We start from the raw sequence: 19,212 nt of genomic DNA, 5'->3' as shown, positions 1-19,212 counted from the left end.
CTTCCAAAAAATTTCTAAGCCATTCAGCTTCTTCTGCTGCTTTGTCTAAGGCTATGAACTCAGATTCCATGGTAGATCTGGCTAACACTGTTTGTTTGGTAGATTTCCATGATATTGCTGCTCCTCCTAGTGTAAAGACATATCCGCTCGTGGATTTTGAGTTTTTGGAATCTGATATCCAGTTAGCATCACTGTATCCTTCTAAAACTGCTGGTTCTTTACCATAGTGAAGCCCAAAATCTTTGGTGTAGCGCAAGTAATTGAGTACCCTCGTTATAGCTTTCCAGTGTGTATGACCTGGATTACTTGTATATCGACTAAGTACGTTTACTGCATGCGCTAGATCTGGTCTAGTACAATTGGTCAAGTACATGAGACTTCCAATCACACGTGCATACTCGTTTTGTGAAACCGCTTCACCTGAATTCTTTGTCAAGTGCATTTGGGGATCTAACGGAGTTTTTGCCGTACTCTTAGAGTAATTTTTAAATCTCTCTAATATTGTTTCAGCATAATGAGATTGGGTTAAGATAACTCCGTTTGAATTTCTTGTGACTTTAACCCCGAGAATTACATCTACTAATCCCAAGTCTTTCATCTCAAATGTCCCTTTGAGCATGTTCTTTGTTTGATTGATAATGTCTTTATTGCTTCCAATAATGAGCATATCATCTACATATAGACATAGCAAAACATACGCATTTTTGGTAGTTTTGTAGTATATGCATTTGTCACATTCATTTATTTTGAAACCATTTGACATCATTGTATTGTCAAATTTTTCGTGCCATTGTTTAGGAGCTTGTTTAAGCCCATAAAGTGACTTTACAAGTCGACATACTTTGTCTTCCTGTCCGGGAATGACAAAACCTTCAGGTTGTTTCATGTAAATTTCCTCTTCTAAATCACCATTTAGAAAAGCAGTTTTTACATCCATTTGATGGATTTCTAGGTCTCTTAAGGCTGCGATTGCTATCATCAGTCTTATTGATGTTATTCTCGTCACTGGAGAATATGTATCAAAATAGTCAAGGCCTTCCTTTTGTCGGAATCCTTGAACTACAAGCCTAGACTTGTATTTTCCACCAGGTTTTCGTGTCATTATCCATTTATTCCCTAATGCTTTGCAGCCAGGTGGTAAATCCGTTATGTAATAAGTATAATTTTGCATGATCGAATCAAATTCACTCCTGACCGCTTCGTTCCAGAATGGAGCTTCTGGTGAAGCCATGGCTTCTGCCAAAGTTTTTGGAACATTTTCTACTAAAAATGCCATTAGGAAATCTTCTCCAAAAGATTTTTCTTTTCGAGCTCTTTTGCTCCTTCGAGGTTCATCTTTTTCTTCATTTTCTGAAATATCATTTATAGAAATCTCGACGTTTGTCTCAGTTTCTGAGTTTTTGTCATTGTCTCTTTCTTCTCGAGTTCGTTTTGAACCTTGTTTTTCCTTATATGGAAAAATATTTTCGAAGAAAGATGCATTTCTTGATTCCATGACTGTATTTTCATGAATGTCTGATATTTCAGATTTATGTACCAGAAATCGATAAGCATTACTGTTATGTGCATATCCGATGAAGATGCAATCCACTGTTTTAGGTCCAATAGTGACCTTCTTTGGTGGCGGTACTGCAACTTTTGCTAGGCACCCCCACACTTTGAGGTATTTATACGAAGGTAAATTACCTTTCCATAATTCATATGGAGTTTTGCCAGTTACTTTGTGTGGAATTTTGTTGAGGATATAATTAGTGGTAAGCAATGCTTCCCCCCACATGTTCTGGGGTAACCCAGATTCCTGCAACATTGCATTCATCATCTCTTTTAGAGTTCGATTTTTGCGTTCAGCAACTCCATTAGATTCTGGTGAGTAAGGAGCTGTAGTTTGATGGATTATTCCATGTTCTTTACAGAATGCATTGAATGGACCATCATACTCGCCTCCTCTGTCGCTTCTAACTACTTTAATAGTTGTTTTAAGCTGATTTTCGACCTCGAGTTTAAATTCTTTAAATTTTTCTAAGGTTTCGTCTTTGCTATGTAATAAATATACATAACAATATTTTGTGCAGTCATCTATGAAGGTCACAAAGTACTTTTTACCACCTCTAGTTTGTAAGTATTTTAAATCACATAAATCTATGTGAATTAAATCTAGAGGTTTATTAGTTCTTTCAACACGAGGTGATGGCGTTTTCGTGAGCTTAGCCTGTACGCATACTTCACATTTTAGTTTACTTGTTTTGCATTTAGGAATTAGATTTAAATTCATTAATCTTTGTATAGATTTGTAGTTTATATGGCCTAATCTTTCATGCCATATATTAAAAGACTCAACCAAATAAGCAACTGGCTCTTTCTTATTGATTGAAACTTTTGAAGCTACAACTTTCGGAGGGACTGTCATTACATTCAACTTGACAAGTCCACCCTTAACATACCCTCTTCCCAAATACATCCAATTTTCCTAATCACGAGCTTGTCCGCCTCAAAATTTGTGGCGAATCCATTCTTGCTGAGCAAGGTTCCCGAGACCAGGTTCTTCCTCATGTCAGGCACATGCTTCACATTCGTCAGAGTGACCTCATGTCCAGATGTCATCTTCAAACTCACATTGCCGCGTCCTTCAATCTTGGAGACTGCAGTGTTTCCCATCTTGAGCTTCTCCTCAGTCATGTTTTTCTGATAGGTGCTGAACATCGCCCTATCGGTGCAAATGTGGGTGGTTGCACCAGTGTCATACCACCATTCCCTGGGGTTGTTGCTTTCAACCATGTTGGCTTCAGTCACCACAGCAACGAGATCCTCCTCTGTGAGATTTGCCTGAGCCTTCTCATCCTTGATCTTTTTGCGACACTCAACAGTCTTGTGCCCCACTTTGTGGCAGTAGTGACATTTCCCCCTGAACTTCTCCACATTCGCATTCGCATTGATTTCAATGCCTTTGTTCTTGAAGTTTTTTCCAGAAGCCTTCAGGGCTGCAGCAGTTTTGGAAGGCTTGGCAGGAGAATGGGCGTGTGCCTTTCCTTTGCCTTTGTGCTCAGCCATGTTGACACTGTGCTCCTTAGCAGTGACCTTGTCAGCAATTCGGTTTCTGGATTCCATCTGAAGCCTCATGATGAGCTCCTCGAGCCCCATCTTCTTCTTCTTGTGCTTCAAGTAGTTCTTGAAATCCGCATAGCTTGGAGGAAGCTTTTCAATGAAGCTGAGAGTTGTGAATGTCTCGCAGATGGACATTCCTTCAGCAGCGATTTCATGGCAAATGAGCTGAAGCGCTTCCACCTGATCCATGATGGGTTTTGAATCCACCATTTTGAAGTCGTGGAACTTTGAGACCACATACTTCTGGCAGCCAGCGTCCTCACCTCTGTACTTCTTGTCCAGTGATCTCCATAGCTCTTTCGCCGTGGGGATCTCACAGTAGACACGGTACAATGGGTCAATGAGACGACCCAAAATGTAACCTTTGCAGATGAAGTCGGAATGCACCCATATGTCAACAGTTGCAAGACTGTGAACATCATCTATTCCGTACGGAATCAGGGGCTTGTCCTCCTGGATGAACTTGTCCAGTTTCATCGTTGTCAGAAAGAACATCATCTTCTTCTGCCACGTTTTGAAGCCTTTGCCATCAAACTTGTCTGGCATCAGTCCTTGAGTGAACAAGCTAGGTACAGCCGGAGGAGTTTGAACTGCCACCGGAGCACTTGCAGATGCTGATACTGAACCCGTCTGATAAAGACCAGCACCAAATAGGCTACGGCGAGTGGTTTCATCAGCAGCATTTCCCGCAGGGAGGATAGTGCTTGTTGTTGCTGCAGCGGTAGATGCTGTGATGTTTGTCGTAGCGGTTGTCACGCCAGTTGCATCAGTTGCTGCAGCGTTGAGTGGAGTCTGAATGACATCCGTGGTGTCAATGGGGGTGTTGTTATCGTTTGTCATTTTTCTGTAGAGAAAACATGAAAAAACGGATTAGTACTCCATTCAACAAATAACATATTATTTTAAAGAAAATAATAGTCTAAAATCGATGTTCATTTTTGGTATTTGAACCAAATCATATCGATATAAGTCTGGAAAAAAACGTTTTGCAAACTCGCTTAAAAGCGTTCGCAGAAACCATTTTTATAGACTTAGAATGTTTCACAAACTCGCTTAAGAAAACGGTTACTGAAACGATTCATGTATATAACGTTTGAAGAATGTATCAACGTTTTGCGAAAAATGCGAAAAAGCAATCCGCAAAGCGTAATGAAATAAACCAGAAACGTTTCGCGGAAGTGCTCTAAGGCAAATCGCAAACACATTTAGGCAGAAACGTTTCGCGGATAAGCGTATAGCAAATCGCAAACATCGTTGTGAGATAAGAACAAAACGTTTCGCGGAAATGCTAGAAAGCAAATCGCAAACACGGTTCCAAAACCCGTTTCTATTAATCGTTTATCAACCCGATTAAAGCTTTAAACATAAAGCGATTTTGAGTTAAGATTGTAGAAGCCGGAAAACCGGACTGACATAAACGATAGAATAAAAGCGATGTTAAGGATATAAACGAATGTAAAAGACGAATACAAGAACGATAAGAAATCGTATTCGCAAAGAGACATGGAGTCGAGATATGATCTCTTTCCTTAACTCAAAATATTCGATCCGTTAGTGAGACGGGACTGTACGAATATAGAGTCCCATGATACAACCATGGCAGACGAATCACGCCTCACTCGTGATCGCCCTATCGAACTATAAACTCTACGAAACACTCTCTAGACTTACGTTGAGGGATCTGGTGATTTTTTGTTGCGTAAAAACTTAAAGAAAAATGAAGGTGGAGACGAGTTTATAAAGAAGAGAAGACGAGCCATTTTCCGTAACTAATGCCGCACGTGCGCACGTCGGCGGAAATCTCGCAAGGATCTCGGAGGCGAGGCGTTACGAAACTTCCTCCGCAAGATCTTTTCTCGTTTAAACTTATCGTCAAGAAGAGAGACAGCGTGTTGTTTTTAAACGAACTACGTGTTGTTTAAAATAAAACGTTGAGCTTAACTTGGTCCAAAAAGAATATTCTTATCGGGCCAGAGGCCCTCCACCAAGACCCAAGACCACGCCCACGCCCACGCTGAGCCGGCCGGACGGCGGCGCGCGCGTGGGGATCTCTCTCTTCCTCTGAGCTGTTTAACCTCTCATGTCATGAAGACATATATATACTCCTCAAAATCAACTCTCCCAACCAATGTGGGATGTTGTTAATTTCATTTCATTAAAGCCAACAAGGCTTTTTATAAGAACCCATAGGCCCATTTCGTTTTCACATTTTGCCATATATTATTTGAGCCATTAGGATTAATAATTAAGCCCAACAGAAACTTGGTATTTTCAGATTCTCGTTCTTCTCGCCGGACTTCTCGAGAATCCGGAGCTTGCTCTTGATTCTCTCTCCATTTGGTAAGTCTTTTCTAAAATTATATGTTTCCTTAAACAAATATTTGACTCATTAATTTCTTCCACGTAATTAGTTTACATATTCTAGTTTCTACTTTTACTTCTGTTTTTTTTTTTTGATTAAACTTTTACTTTTATTTACAGTTTACATACAGTACTTTAGTTATAACATAAAGAATAACATAAACATAAAAGAAAAAAAAATTCCTCTTAAACAAATTGACAATAATATTCCCTTTTTCTTGTCCAAGTAGACATATTGATATATATGCAAATTTATATCATGATTTATCTAGTCTCCTAAAAACCAAAATAATTTTAATAAATACAAAGTTTTTAAAACGTATGGTTACAGACTTTTCTGATCACTGATTTCTTAAATTATTCGATTAACAATTTTAGTATTGTTATCGATATGAAACAGAACAAAAAAAATTGTGTAGGAGTTCAAAACGAAGTTTGGTTGTAGCCATGAAAGCTATGTTAGTGGCGAACAACTTTTGACTCTTCTTCTGGTACTATCATAATATATAGTCACATCACAATGCCTCTCCATTTGTTTCGTACTTGTATATCAGTAGGGGGTGTCAAAATGATCTATAGCTCATGATCTGGCTCAACTCAACTCGTTTTTTCATGAACACGATCTCTATATTTTAAGTTCATTTAATAAATGAGTTTAATGATCGAGTTTAAATTAGATCACGAGTTATATGAACGATCTTTAATGAACGTGAACTGACTCATGAACTTGTTCATTTTGACTCAGAGCATCTACAGCCACGACCAATCATTCCCGATGTTTTTTCACCAAACCTGTGAAGCCACCAAACATTAGTACATGGACCAAATCAAGATAGAATTCTCTTCCTTTATAGTTTGCATTAATGGAGGGTCTGGCTGTATAATATTTATAGAATAAAAAAGTGGGTTAAAAATTGTAATTACTCTAATTTCCACTATTTTTAACCAATCAAATAAAAAAAGAAAAAAAATATTTACTCGCTTTCTCGTTAGAAATAATAATAATTATTTTTTGTCTTTTCTTGTAAACTAGAATTTTATAAACAAAGTAACAAGTGCAAGAGAAAAACATTACAAAGAAACCAAAAATACATCAAATAAGCGAGGATCCAATATGCATTAACCAAACTCTAAATAACTAATTAGACAGGAACCATATCATTATCTAGTCTTCTTAAGCCAAATAAGAAAACCGAAAGTGATATAAGAGTGTATCCAGGAACCAAAAAGAACTTTGAACAATGAGAAATGCACTATGATTAGTCTCAGCTGGTTCTGCTTGAAGTCTCCATTTTTGAATATTCAATAAGGCCAAATTGATCTCTGACGCTTAGAATGCAAATGAGGGGCATGCTTTCAGACGACGAACATCACCAATCAATTTAGAAGCTTCAGAACCAAAAATAACCTGAGATAGGTTAAATTAGACATACTATTAATAGCCCACAGTTGAAGATTTGCTTCTGCAAGACTACCAATACCAGCAATAACATGTCTACTATGCAAGAGAACTTTTCCGATATGATTCCTCAGCAACCATGAAACTGCAACTAAATTAGTTTGTTTATCCCAAGAGTAAGCAAGATTGTACTTGATCCAGAAAGGTGTAAGAAGAATCCATATTCTATGTGAAAGAGCATTATACAAAAATTGGTGATGATCATGTTCTACTTCAACCGTTTGAGCAAAAAAACCAAGCATTCACATCTTCTCTTATCCTTTTAAGGGTTTCTGAAGGACATAAATTTTTTCCTTCAAAGAGAAGTATTTCTGCTTTTCCAAATATGCAAAGTATCCAAGGAAACATCCTGGCAATTTCTGAGGGAAATGATGAAGACTTACTTGCTTTAAGGCTATGATGAAAATCTAAGAAGAGACAACCTGTGGGGATGTCCGTTTGTGGCCTAGGAAAGTGTGATAGTGCCCAAATTTTTCGAGCCAGAACAGAAGGTGGTTTTCAGATTCACCTTTCACCCCCACAAACGTGACATCTAGAGTCAACTTTCATCCCTCTGGATATGATCATGTCAGCCAACGGAAGAGTTTCTGAAAGAACTTTCCAAAGAAAGGTCTTTATCTTAGGAGATGTTTTAAAGACCAAACTAGAGCTTTAAGATCATTGACTGAAGGTAGCGCAGAAGCTTCCAAATGTGACTGAGCATTAGTAATCTGATTCATCATCCAATATCCCGACTTGACCGAATATTCACCACTTCTGTTATGTCCCCATACCCAAAAATCATCCTTAGATATCACTGGTCTTGTTTTTAAGATGCGCTTAATGTCTTCAAGGAAAAAGAGGCCATCTAGCTTATGTTTGATCCAGTATTTTCTTTCATAATCAATCAGATCATACACTCTGAGATCAATATCTATGATCGGTTTTTTCATCAAAGTTCTACTCAGTGTCCATCTCTGATCCAAGGATCAGTCCATACATGAAGAGATCACCCATTTCCAACCATTTTATGGAGACCTTTAGTTAAGAGATACTGACCATGCAATATACTTCTCCAAACAAAGAGGGTCTTGAAGAAAGAAAAGCAGATATAAAGTCATCATTTGCAAAGTACCTACTTTTCATAAGCCGAGAGGACAAGCTATCTGGATTTTGCAAAATAAGCTAAACCTGTTTAGCTAGCAAAGCTTGATAGAACACATCAATAACTCTAAATCCCAATCTACTATCCTTTTTAGAAAGACACATTATATCCCAACTAATCCAGTGAATCTTTCTTTTATCCTTTGAGGAGCTCCACCAGAAATTAGCAATCGTAAAAACCATAAAATCACAAGTGTTTTAGGTAATTTAGAGCAAGATATAACATGAATAGGCATAGCTAAAGCTAATGTCTTAATGAGAATATCCTTACCATATACCTTGTGGTAATATTCTAGCAAACCAACTTGAGCATCTATTCTTTAGGGATTAATTATATATCTAAGCATGTCTACCTTTGAACCTTTAAAACATTCAGGGAGACCCAAATATGAACCCATTCCACCTTCTTTTTCAATTTTCAGAGACCCCTTAATCGCCTCTTTTGTACTATCAGCAACTTTTGATCCGAATGAAATGGAGGACTTACTTGAATTAACCAATTTCCTTGTAGCATCTCCATACACTTTCAAGATTCTTTTAAGTTCTTTAGCGTAGGATATGCTTACGATCCAAAATCCTCCATTTTGCTTTCCATACTCCAAATGTTCTCTCAATCACTGATCGCAGACCTGAATGCTTTCGGTTGAATAACTCTCTTGCACTAACTGGTGGTCCTCCTGTAGCAAACTGACTAAGATGATATCGCATATTACGATGCGGACCAAGATACCCTGTCCTGGTCGGATATCCGGAGTCAACTAAATAATACTTTCCGGGGGGAGGATGTGGAAAAGAAGCCTCGTTTCTCGCACAATGAGTCAAGACCTTGGTATCATGTGCTCTACCAGGTACACCGACATATGCATATATGAACTTCATATCGAAGTTACATATAGCAAGAACATTCATTGTAGGATCTTGCTTTCTGCCTCTGTATGCATCTGCATTCTGACTTGGAGGACGAACCGGGATATGAGTTCCATCAAGTGCTCCAATACAATCTCTGAACTGAGGCCAATACCGATCATCGTTTCTCAAAACAGGACTCACTCTTGCAAACTCGCCTTCTTCTGGTTTTAGTGTATCCTCTGCAAACTTGAGAAGAGCACTCAAGACTTCATCAAGCTTTCTTTGTACTGTATCCAATGATCTTTGATACCTTGCAGCAATATCCCTCTTGGTCTTATCTTGACCAACAGTCTCGAGAAACATCGCAACAGATTCCTCAAGGTAGACATGGTGAGACTCTTCCAATCCATATCGCTGAGCTAGCATCTTGCACAAAGCTTCAAACGTCCTTTGATTCATGCGCAGAATGTCGTAACATTGCTGATCAGATTCGTACATAAGTTGTTGAACATAACGCCATCCTGCTCCTCGATCTGTTCTATGACTCAGTCTCTCGGTAATAGCCACATCAAACAAACCAAGTTCATCATCATAATCACCATCTTCATCTTCCAACATCCATCTTTCAAGCATCTACAAAACCATATTGAATAAATCATCATCAGTCTAAATAAGTTCAGTAACAGCCAATGCACAAGTTCAAGTAAATAAATGTTCAAGATAGAAATAAGAAACAAGACATGTGATCTGTTGCAAACCGACCAAAACCAATAAGAAACAATATTTAAACGACTCTTTGAGGAAGGAAGGATCAACATAAACCTCTAAACTTAAGTTTCATAACATAAAGCAGTACCAAACTTAAGTTCCTACTCAACATAAACTAATGAATCTACTAGTTCCAATCCACTAACTAGTCACTCATCACGTTTTATCTTGGTCCTAAGCTCCAGAAACTTAGTCTTCGCTTCATCTGTCTTCATCGTTATGAATCCCCTTCGGCTCCCTTCACTATCTATCAGAAGCTCAATCGATGCTTCATATAAAGGCGACCACTCTCTCACTTCAGGGAGAGCATACAACATCTCCAATACGATCTCAACACTGAATGGTTGTTCACGCTCCATCAATTGTTTTGCTAGCATATTCTTCACTTCAAGAGCAGCTGTCCTTTTTTCACATGCCTCCACAGCCACATCTTTCTCCTTACGCCTTCGTTTTGCTCTTGAACCTCCAGAATGAGTCTGAGCTGCTGGTTGAGTTTGGCGAGGAGCTTGGCCCTGGGTTTCTGTCTCTGCTGCTGGCTGAGAATCAGCTTCATCCTCAGCAATATCTCCACCAACTCTCGAATTCAAGCTTGCTTCTCCATGTTGAGCACTCCAACCTTCTGCTCCAGTAACTACTACACCACCAAATTCTGCTTCAAACATATCCATGTTATCAATTTCTTTGCAGAAGGCTTTTCTAATTCCTGGACACTCCTATATAACACAGAAAGAGTAAGTCAGTGATAAAATCAGTGATAGAATCAGTCACAAACTTCTAATAAGCTCAATTATTTCAACACAAGTACATTTTAACAGCTAAGTTCACAAAAGAGAAAATGAGAAACTGACCCTTTCGCGCTCTTTCCACCAATCATCTGACATGTCGATCCTTCCCATGTTATCATACCCAAGTCCTGTCCTGTTCTGAGTCAGCATCCTAATCCTGATGTATTTTTTTCTGCTGCTGTCGTACTTGTTCTTGTAGTCCCTCTTCCAATCGGAAAATCCCTTCTTAAACCTCAGCTCAAACGCATCCATGATGTTCTTTTTTCCTACTTTATTCATTTGCTGACCAACCTTATTTCCTTTTCTTCTCTCTTCCGCGTAGAGTTGGAAAAAATACCTAGTTTCCTCAGGTTTCCAATTCTAAAACACACCAAAGCAAGACCCTTAAGCATACGACCTAAAAGACCTAAAGACAGTTCCATACAGCCTAAAGACAGTTCCATACAACCTAAAGACAGTTCAATACAAGCATTAAGACTAGTGTGAGAGAAACTTACATCTTTTGACGTCGACATCTTAAAAAGTGAGAGGAACAGCAGTAGAGAGTGAGTTTGAGAGGGTCTGAGCTTGAGAGAATGAGCTTGAGAAGATCTGAGTCTGCAAAAAAAAAAAAAAGAGAATAAGCAATGTGTTCACGTTTTGGAACAAGTAGTAAAATATATTTGCACTTGTTAGTCACCTTTTCCACTAGGTCTGAGCAAACCTGAGATCAATGGAGCCTGAAATGAGAGAGCCTGCAAAAAGATGCAGAGAAATGGAGCTTATGATCAATGAATCAAAACACATAAGATCTTATGATCAATAAATACTTTATAAATTTTAAACAAATATGGAAGAAAAGCATAAATAAAAATCATTCACAATCCACAGTTTGAAGCATACGTTGAGTGTTCCCTAAACACACACAAATTATTAAAAAATTGAAAAATCAAGTCAAGCCGTCTACTTTCTCCAAATAAGACCAAACAACGTTCCAACAATGTTCCAGGAAACAGAAACAATTTAACTTCTACTTGACTCGGCATATGTTAACTTCTTAAAACAATTTAATACTAAGAAGCAACCCTTTAAGCTTCCCCATGAGTGCAGACTCGTAAACCAATACGTACTAACTACAATAGGATGTTTTTGTAGCCTGCACTTTAAATTTAGAAACCCCAAAAGCTACACTCAGAAGACAACCCATCGTTTATATTAAAAGAACAGACCAGCAATGGAACCATGAAGGTAAAGAAAGGGAGTTACAGCTAGGCCTCTTTCACAATGAAACCAAAGATATATCACAAAAAGACTCACTAGGGAGCATCAAACAATCATCAGAGATTCAAATAATCAGAATGTTGAAACTCTATTTGACTAGCATCAAACGTACCTCAACGAGAAAAGGAGAAGAGAGAGCTTGGAGATGAGATGAGCTCGGAGATGAGAGAGTTTGGAGATGAGATCAGAGATGGGTAAGAGAGCTTCGAGATGAGATCGGAGATGGGTAAGAGAGCTTGGAGATGAGATCGGAGATGGGTTTTCTTCAGAGAAGAGAGACAGCCCGAGATGGAGACAGATCGTGACAGAGGGAGAGCCAGAGAGCCTGAGATGGATACAGCTCGTGACGGAGAGAGAGCCCGAGATGGAGAGAGCTCGAGATGGAGAGAGAGGTTGAGATGGAGGGAGCTCGAGATGGAGAGAGAGCTTGAGATGGAGAGAGCTCTCAAGATCTTCACTGGTTCTAGGAATGGAGATCGAGAGAGAGAGATAGAGATGGAGCTGCGTCACTTTCCCCGACTGCGTCAAGTTTAGGTTTAGGTTTTTTGTAAATACTAAAACATAGTAAGGGTAAAATAGTAAATTACCTTATTGGCCGCAGGTTTTATGTCGCGACCGCAGGTTTTATCGGCGTCAGCCGCAGGACGCGGCGTCAGACGCAGCTGTCTGCGGCAACAAAACGAACAGGAGTTGACGCCGAATGTTGACGCTGCCGCTGCCGCCGGTACCTGCGGCAACCAAACGAACAGCACCTAAGTTCTTTAGCGTAGGATATGTTAACTTGGCAAATGAAGACATAGTCATCTGTAAATAGGAGATCATGAAGAAAAGGTCATGAATCCGAAAACTGAATACCAAAAATAGTATGCAGAGCTGATGATTGATTCAACAAATGGATTAAAGCTTCAGTATAAAGAACAAAAAGGAAGGAATATAAGGAATCTCCCTGCCTTAAGCCTCTTTGTGGAACTATAAAACCATGAGGTTTATCGTTGATCAAGACATAGTAGGTAACTGAAGTTAGACAAACCATGATCCAGTCTCTTAGACACAAAAGCTGACTGCGTTGGAGATAAGATAAAGGGTAGAACAAGCTTTAATCTTTGAGATAAAGTCTTGGTTATGATCTTGTAAAGAACAAAGCACAAACTAATTGGTCTTAGGCCTGACATTAGAGAGGAGATAACCTTATTTGTAAGCAGACACAATTGAGTATAGTTCCATTCAAAAGATAAGGTACCCGTACGAAAGAAGTTACAGACTTAGGCAGTTACTTTTCCTCCAACTACCTCCTAAAATTTTTGTAAAAAGAGACTTGACATTCCATCAGCACCATGAGCCTTTGTGGGATTGAATGAAAAGTCTGCCTCTATAACCTTTGCTGCATTATCCTCTTTGATCAGTTCCAAGTTCATTGCATTAGTTACTCTAGGCTGAAAGTTGTGGAAGATATGATGGAAATCCGATGGATTTGAAGATGTCAACAAAGAAGAGAAGTAATTAACTGCTACCACACATTTAGATCATTCAGATCTTTATTCTCTGCCCGGCTCATCAATGAGCTTCTCTATCAACTTCTTAGGTCGATTAGCCTTGACAAAGGAATGAAAAAACTTAGTATTCTTATCACCTGATTTTGACCATATTTCCTTGCATTTTTGACTCCAATATGATTCCTCATCTTTATAAGCTTTCATCAAATCAAATTTTAATTGATGTGGAGATTAGGTAAAGTAGAAGAGTACTCCACCTCTAACTTCAATTGCAGGTCAAAAATCATGCTTTTAGAGTTAGGTTGTTGTCCTTTTTCAACTTACTTTAGGTTTTACGACAAAGTCGGATCCTGTGAGACACTGTTACACCATTCAAAGAAGGAGGACCATTCCAACCATAAAAGACAGCTTTTTAATGCCTGGCTGTTGCAAAAATCTTCTATAAATTTTTAATTGTCTTCTGTAAAAGTCTTGAGAAGCAACCAAACTCACCAGAACTGGCCTATGATCAGATCCTCTTTTCTCTAGAAAAATTTTGATTCGAAGCTGGAAGCAAGCGATTCCATTCTTTATTTCCAAAACATCTACCGAGTTGCATTAAATCCACATCTTATTTCTCATTCCTCCCCATGTAAGAGCATTCCCAGAACTTGGTTATTCAGACATTTGACAGGCTTTTATCATATTACTGAACAAAATGCAGTTGGAATCATTCCTCAAGAGGCCACCACTCTTTTTACCATTATGTAAAATATTATTAAAGTTTCCTAGAATACACCAACACTCTCTACAATTCAGACCAATCCTTGTAATACGCTTCCATATTTTAGGTCGATTGAGAGATCTGCATATACACAAAACCTTAAAAAGCTAACAGAGTCAAAATGTACCCAACAGTCTATAAGATTCTTATCCACAAACTTTAGATCAAGCTTCACATTTTTTTTAGAAGACAAAGCCAAGCCACCAGATCTACCAACAAGTTCAACTGTATAGACTCTATTATAACCTAACCATTCCTGAATATCTACCAAAAGATCTCTACTGTGCATGGTTTCCGTAAGAAATAAAATCTCAGAGAAATAAGTGGAAAATTTTTCCTTGAGACTAGGAATTACCAAATCCTGACAACGTCCAAAGCCTTGGCAATTCCAACTGGGGTCTTTAACCTTAGGGCAGTCCCTCCGTTGGGACCGCCTCATTAAGCTTTCTCTTTATTGTTGAACCTTGCTTTTCTTCCTCATATGCCTGCCTTTTAACAGCCGGACTCAAATTACTGAATTGATTGAACTGAAGAAAAACTTTATTGGATTTGTGTTTACTTCTGGAATTTCTTCTCGAATGTTTACCAGATTTAAATCCAACACTTGTTCTGGATGAACCAGCCTCACCCGCTTTGATAGAATTAGCTGAAGAGAAGTCCAAATATGTCGTTGACTCATCATAAACACTATTCCCTGAACCTTCAGATTAAAAATATTCTGGTATTGAAGTTTCGTTACTGACCCTTCCCGCATCAACGGTTGAGGCCAAGAGCTTGGTATGATATCTAGAAGGTTGAGTTGTTAGTCCAGTAGAAACCAAATTCTTAAACTCAAAAATTGGACCCTTCCCTTTATCAAACTCTCTAGTTATCATTAGGATAGCTTCCAAACTGAGATATGACTTTTGAGCGAGTGGATCATTTCCTAATTGGACAATTAAAATTTTGGATTAGCCTAATGGGATAATGTAAGTGTTTCTTTTGGCCTAAAAACAGTTTTTCCTAATTTTCTCAAGACCTGGAGCAGCAAGTAGATATACTGCTTCATACCATCAAGAACTTCTGCAGCTATTCTAGGCCTTCCCGTAGCTGGATTGATTCCCAATTGACTGTCTTCTAGAACACCAAATAAGGGATCAGATTCCAATAAGTCTTTGTCTTTAACAAATATCAATTATTTCCTACTATAATTACTCTGCTCTGGATGTTGTTGAAGGGATCTAAGCTTAAAAGGACATGTCGTTTTCTCATGAGTTAAGCTTCAACAGTAGAAACATCTTTTATGAATCCTTTCATACGCATACATTATGGTAGCTTGGCCCCCTTCAGGAAGATTAACAACCTTGTATTTACGCAGAGGTTTAGAAACATCAAAACGTACCTTAAATCGCTCATAGTCATTACTATGCGGTTTAGTTGGATCGAAAGCAACTTCCACCACTTGTCCAACCTCCAAGAGCAGAGATTTATTCCGGAGTGTAATGATTGATCGGGATGTTCCAAAAAAGAACCCATATACAGACAAAGTTTAGATAATCAGGAGAGGGTTTTTCAACCCAACGCTCAATAGACAGAGCCCAATCATTGAAAGAGTGAATTCCCTTATTATAAAATTCTTCCAGGTTGTATTCATGCTTAAAGTTGAATTTAAATATCTGGTTATAACGCAACGTCCCGAACACAATCATATTTCTGCCACTTACGGGGCATATCGCGAATTAGATTAGAAACCTTTTGGTAGTCGGGATTAGAAACCTTTTGGTAGATTATTTTTGCAGGATCTGAATTGGGGGACATTGGGAAGATCAAACGGAGTATCTTCTTCCTCTAAAGGCATCACTAGAACTGCTTTATCTAACGCCGAAGAAATGGCCGTAACCAGTATGATCTTTAGAAAAATGAAGAAGTTAGAACAAGAAGAGAAAACCCAAGAGGGCAGTAAGGTTTCTTTGGAGAAAACGATAAAAAGACCTTAAAAAATTAGATCATGACTGAGAAACTTTTTTATCCTAGTCAAAGTTCCAATTCTTTTAAAGAGTCAAAGACTCTGAAAGAGATAAAGATTCAAAAGCTTAAAAGAGAGAATTTTAGAGAGAGGAACTTCTTTCTAAAACTTTTTCTACAGCTTTGTCTTTTCTTTAGTTAGTGGTTATATCTTCCCACTTCTTACAATACGAGTAACGTAGAGTAACATCACAAAATATAACTATATTAACTGTTATAAATCAATTGGTGGATGTTCATAACCGGCTCAAATCCTAGAGAGAGAGGCGACGGCCGCGGCATGGAGAGAGAGGGAAAGTCGGCTAGAGACTTTCCATTCTTCTAGTTTTCCCATTTCATCTATGTTTATGATTTGTAATCTTTACATTTATGTATTTCCATTTATCTCTCATGTAACCCTTATATAAAGGGATATCTTATTCATTAATAAAACACAGAAATATTCAGACCTAAAACCTTCGTTTTACAACACGTTATCAGCACGATAGCCTCTAACACCCTGAGCCTAAAACTAAACCCCTAAAACCATAAACAAAAAGAATCTACCTCGGAACTTCAAAGAGGTCGTTCTCCCAAACCGTGAGGACCCAGAAAACGATCAAGATATCAAATCGAAGCTCTTGCCAAGACGAATCAGTCTGTGCAAACCGTTTGTCGATCTGACCACCGACGCGCCCTCATGCACCGATACAGTGCGCGCCGATTTGCTTTGGAACCCTAATCTGAACCCGACGAATCCTAATCTGTTTTTGCAAGCGTTCCAGCTCGTGTTTATCCGATCAGCCCCAGCCCTAAGGCGTTCCTGATACTAGACGAACTCAGCCTCAGCTCCATCCGTTCTCAGCTTACATCCCGGACAGCTACAGCCCGCGTTCCCGATCAGACGCGTTCCGTTCCAGCTCGCGCCTCAGCACGCGTCCGTTCTAGCTCGTTCCAGCTCGCGTTCCAGCTTGTTCCAGCTCGCGTCCCGTCCAGCTCGAGGTTCTCTTGGTGGTCCGGTTCTACAATCTTCAAAACCTAAAGGTAATTCGAATTCTGAAAACATGAATCGAATCTGTTTTTTTTGTAAAGATTGAAACCTTAAAATATAATCTCTAAAAGGATGAAAGCCATAGGATAATAGATCGATACCCTATCAGTAATTAAATCGAAGCTCTATAAGTTCGATCCAAACCCTAAAATCGAGATTTGATCCATTGATCAATTAAAATCAGAACCTTGAAGGTTTTGAATCTCAAAATTAAACTCCCTTGATCTAAGATCAAATCGAATTCCCAAAACCCTAATTTGAAAAATCGATTTTAATTGTTTGGATTTTAAAAATATTTTGTTTGATTGATTGATCATCTAGAACTATGATTAGGATTGTTTAAACTTGAATCTTGAATCTGAAGTAATTGGCTTGTTTAAATCAAAACCCTAATGATCTAGTTTAGATTGTTTAAAAATCAAAATCTGAAACTATATGATTAGGTTAAACTGTTCTAGACATAATCATACTTGTGGCCGTGTGGCCTTGTTGCATTCATACCTAAACCTAATCACTTTGATTGATTGCAATTGCTCTTAGAATCTCATGTTAGGATGGTATTGAAATTGAAATTGAAATCAAGTATGATTGTTCTTTGCTTGGCCGATTAGCTTTCTTGTGTTGAGTACATTGTATAAACTGATAGAATGCATCTATGCTAGGATTGCAATTACACAACAAACTATATGCATTGATCCTGAATTGAATCATTAGTTGTGCGGCTTGTTTTCCTGTTTTGGCCGTGTGGCTTCCTCATGGCCGTGTGGCTTCTTCTTGGCCGTGAGGCATAAACCTTAGCCATAAGGCTTGCTTGCTTGATTGATTCTATTGATTGTGAGTTAAGTCAGCTAGATTGATTGCATATTGAATCTGAAACCCTAAATCTCGAATTTGAATCCGTAAGGGCCTTGAAACCCTAAATCGCATGATATGGATCCAAATTGAGTTTAGGTTTGTTTCTTGTTATTTTGACTGATCTAATTGATGTCTTGAAAGCTAAGGTGCTAGATTATTTTGATTCTCATAAAATCTGAAACCCTAGCCACATTTTGTATTGCTGAGATGATAAAACCCTAATTGGATCAACATAGATTGTTTGCATCATAGCTTGGCCGTGTGGCCTTTATTGCACCTTACTATCATAGCCGTGTGGCTTGCATACATCATATCACCTTGATCACATATAGAATCCGAAAGCTAAGATCGTATGCATCGTATATCTATCTAGCCGTGTGGCCTCTTTGCTTGCATCATGACTGTATGACCATGTGGCCTTGATTGTATTGCATTAAACCCTCATAGCCGTGTGGCTTACTTACTGATGCATTGATCATTACTTGATTGCTTGCTTGGCCGCATCATACATCACCTAGGCCGTGTGGCCTCATTGCACATCACCCCTATAGCCGTGTGGCTTGTTTATTAGGAATGCATTAACTCGATTGTTTACTTGGTCACACAATTTATTTTCTTATAAAGATTGAGTGATATATGATTATAGTTGTCGAAAATCAGCAATCTAGATTATGCTGCCCTAAATCTCTTTGGAGATAATTATCTACAATGGGCATTAGACACAGAGATTGTCCTGAAATCAAAGGGCCTCGGTGAATGTATCATCGAAGACAATAATGCAAGTGAAAGTAATAGATACAGGGCAATAATGATTACTCGCCAACCCTAAGCCAATGAGGCTGCAGAAAAAAAAATCTAAAGAAAGCAACCACGTCCATCATGATAAACCATACGACTGTAACCGTGATGGATGGAAAGGACGTGGGCATAGCCAAACCACCTTATACGACCATGGACATAGGAATCACTATAACCATGGTTATGGACCCAGTTTTGGCCATGGTTAAGGGAGAGGAGGCTGTGGCATTTCTAAGCCACCACACTCGACCAAGTCAGTGTGCCATAAGATATGTAATGGGGAATCATTAAGCTAAAACATCTGATTGTCTAAAAAGAATAATGTTGATTTCGACTTCTGTGTTTGCTTTGCTTTATGTTTGTGATTTTCTTGAATTAAGAACTTATATTATAAGATGAATGAATGATTTTAGATATGACTAAGAAAACGCCAATATATTAGGCAATGTTGCGGGTATAGTCAGTTAGATAAGGGCCTGCGACCAGTATAGAATTGCCTAAAGGGCTACGGCTAGACTTAGTACATTGGCGCCTAAAGAGGC

General features: G+C 38.6%; 2 protein-coding genes across 7 annotated transcripts in view; one reads left to right on the top strand and one right to left on the bottom strand.

The window, feature by feature from the left end:
• Positions 1-19,212, top strand: part of LOC106405793 (protein DETOXIFICATION 40) — a 60,777-nt gene that overhangs the window by 36,081 nt on the left and 5,484 nt on the right. The window lies entirely within an intron of this gene.
• LOC106351281 lies at positions 6,466-17,892 on the bottom strand. Of its 5 annotated transcripts, XM_048744445.1 has the most exons (4): positions 11,147-14,913; positions 10,965-11,064; positions 10,531-10,827; positions 9,644-10,395 (listed from the first exon to the last, which is right to left on the bottom strand). In XM_048744445.1, exons 2-4 carry the CDS (start codon positions 10,980-10,982, stop codon positions 9,832-9,834), a joined length of 879 nt encoding a protein of 292 aa, XP_048600402.1. In that variant the 5' UTR covers positions 10,983-11,064; positions 11,147-14,913; the 3' UTR covers positions 9,644-9,831. The 5 variants fall into 5 exon arrangements, 4 of the variants coding, with proteins under 4 accessions (XP_048600400.1, XP_048600399.1, XP_048600402.1 ...); XR_007317977.1 differs by lacking the exons at positions 9,644-10,395; positions 10,531-10,827 and adding exons at positions 6,466-6,871; positions 7,306-9,547 and having other exon boundaries at positions 10,965-17,892; XM_048744443.1 differs by lacking the exons at positions 9,644-10,395; positions 10,531-10,827 and adding an exon at positions 6,466-9,547 and having other exon boundaries at positions 11,147-17,892.

Source organism: Brassica napus, chromosome C1, assembly GCF_020379485.1.
Source record: "Brassica napus cultivar Da-Ae chromosome C1, Da-Ae, whole genome shotgun sequence".
Classification (NCBI taxonomy): domain Eukaryota; kingdom Viridiplantae; phylum Streptophyta; class Magnoliopsida; order Brassicales; family Brassicaceae; genus Brassica; species Brassica napus.
The sequence above is the reverse complement of the archived record's forward strand: the minus strand, read 5'-3'. Positions and strand labels throughout refer to the sequence as shown.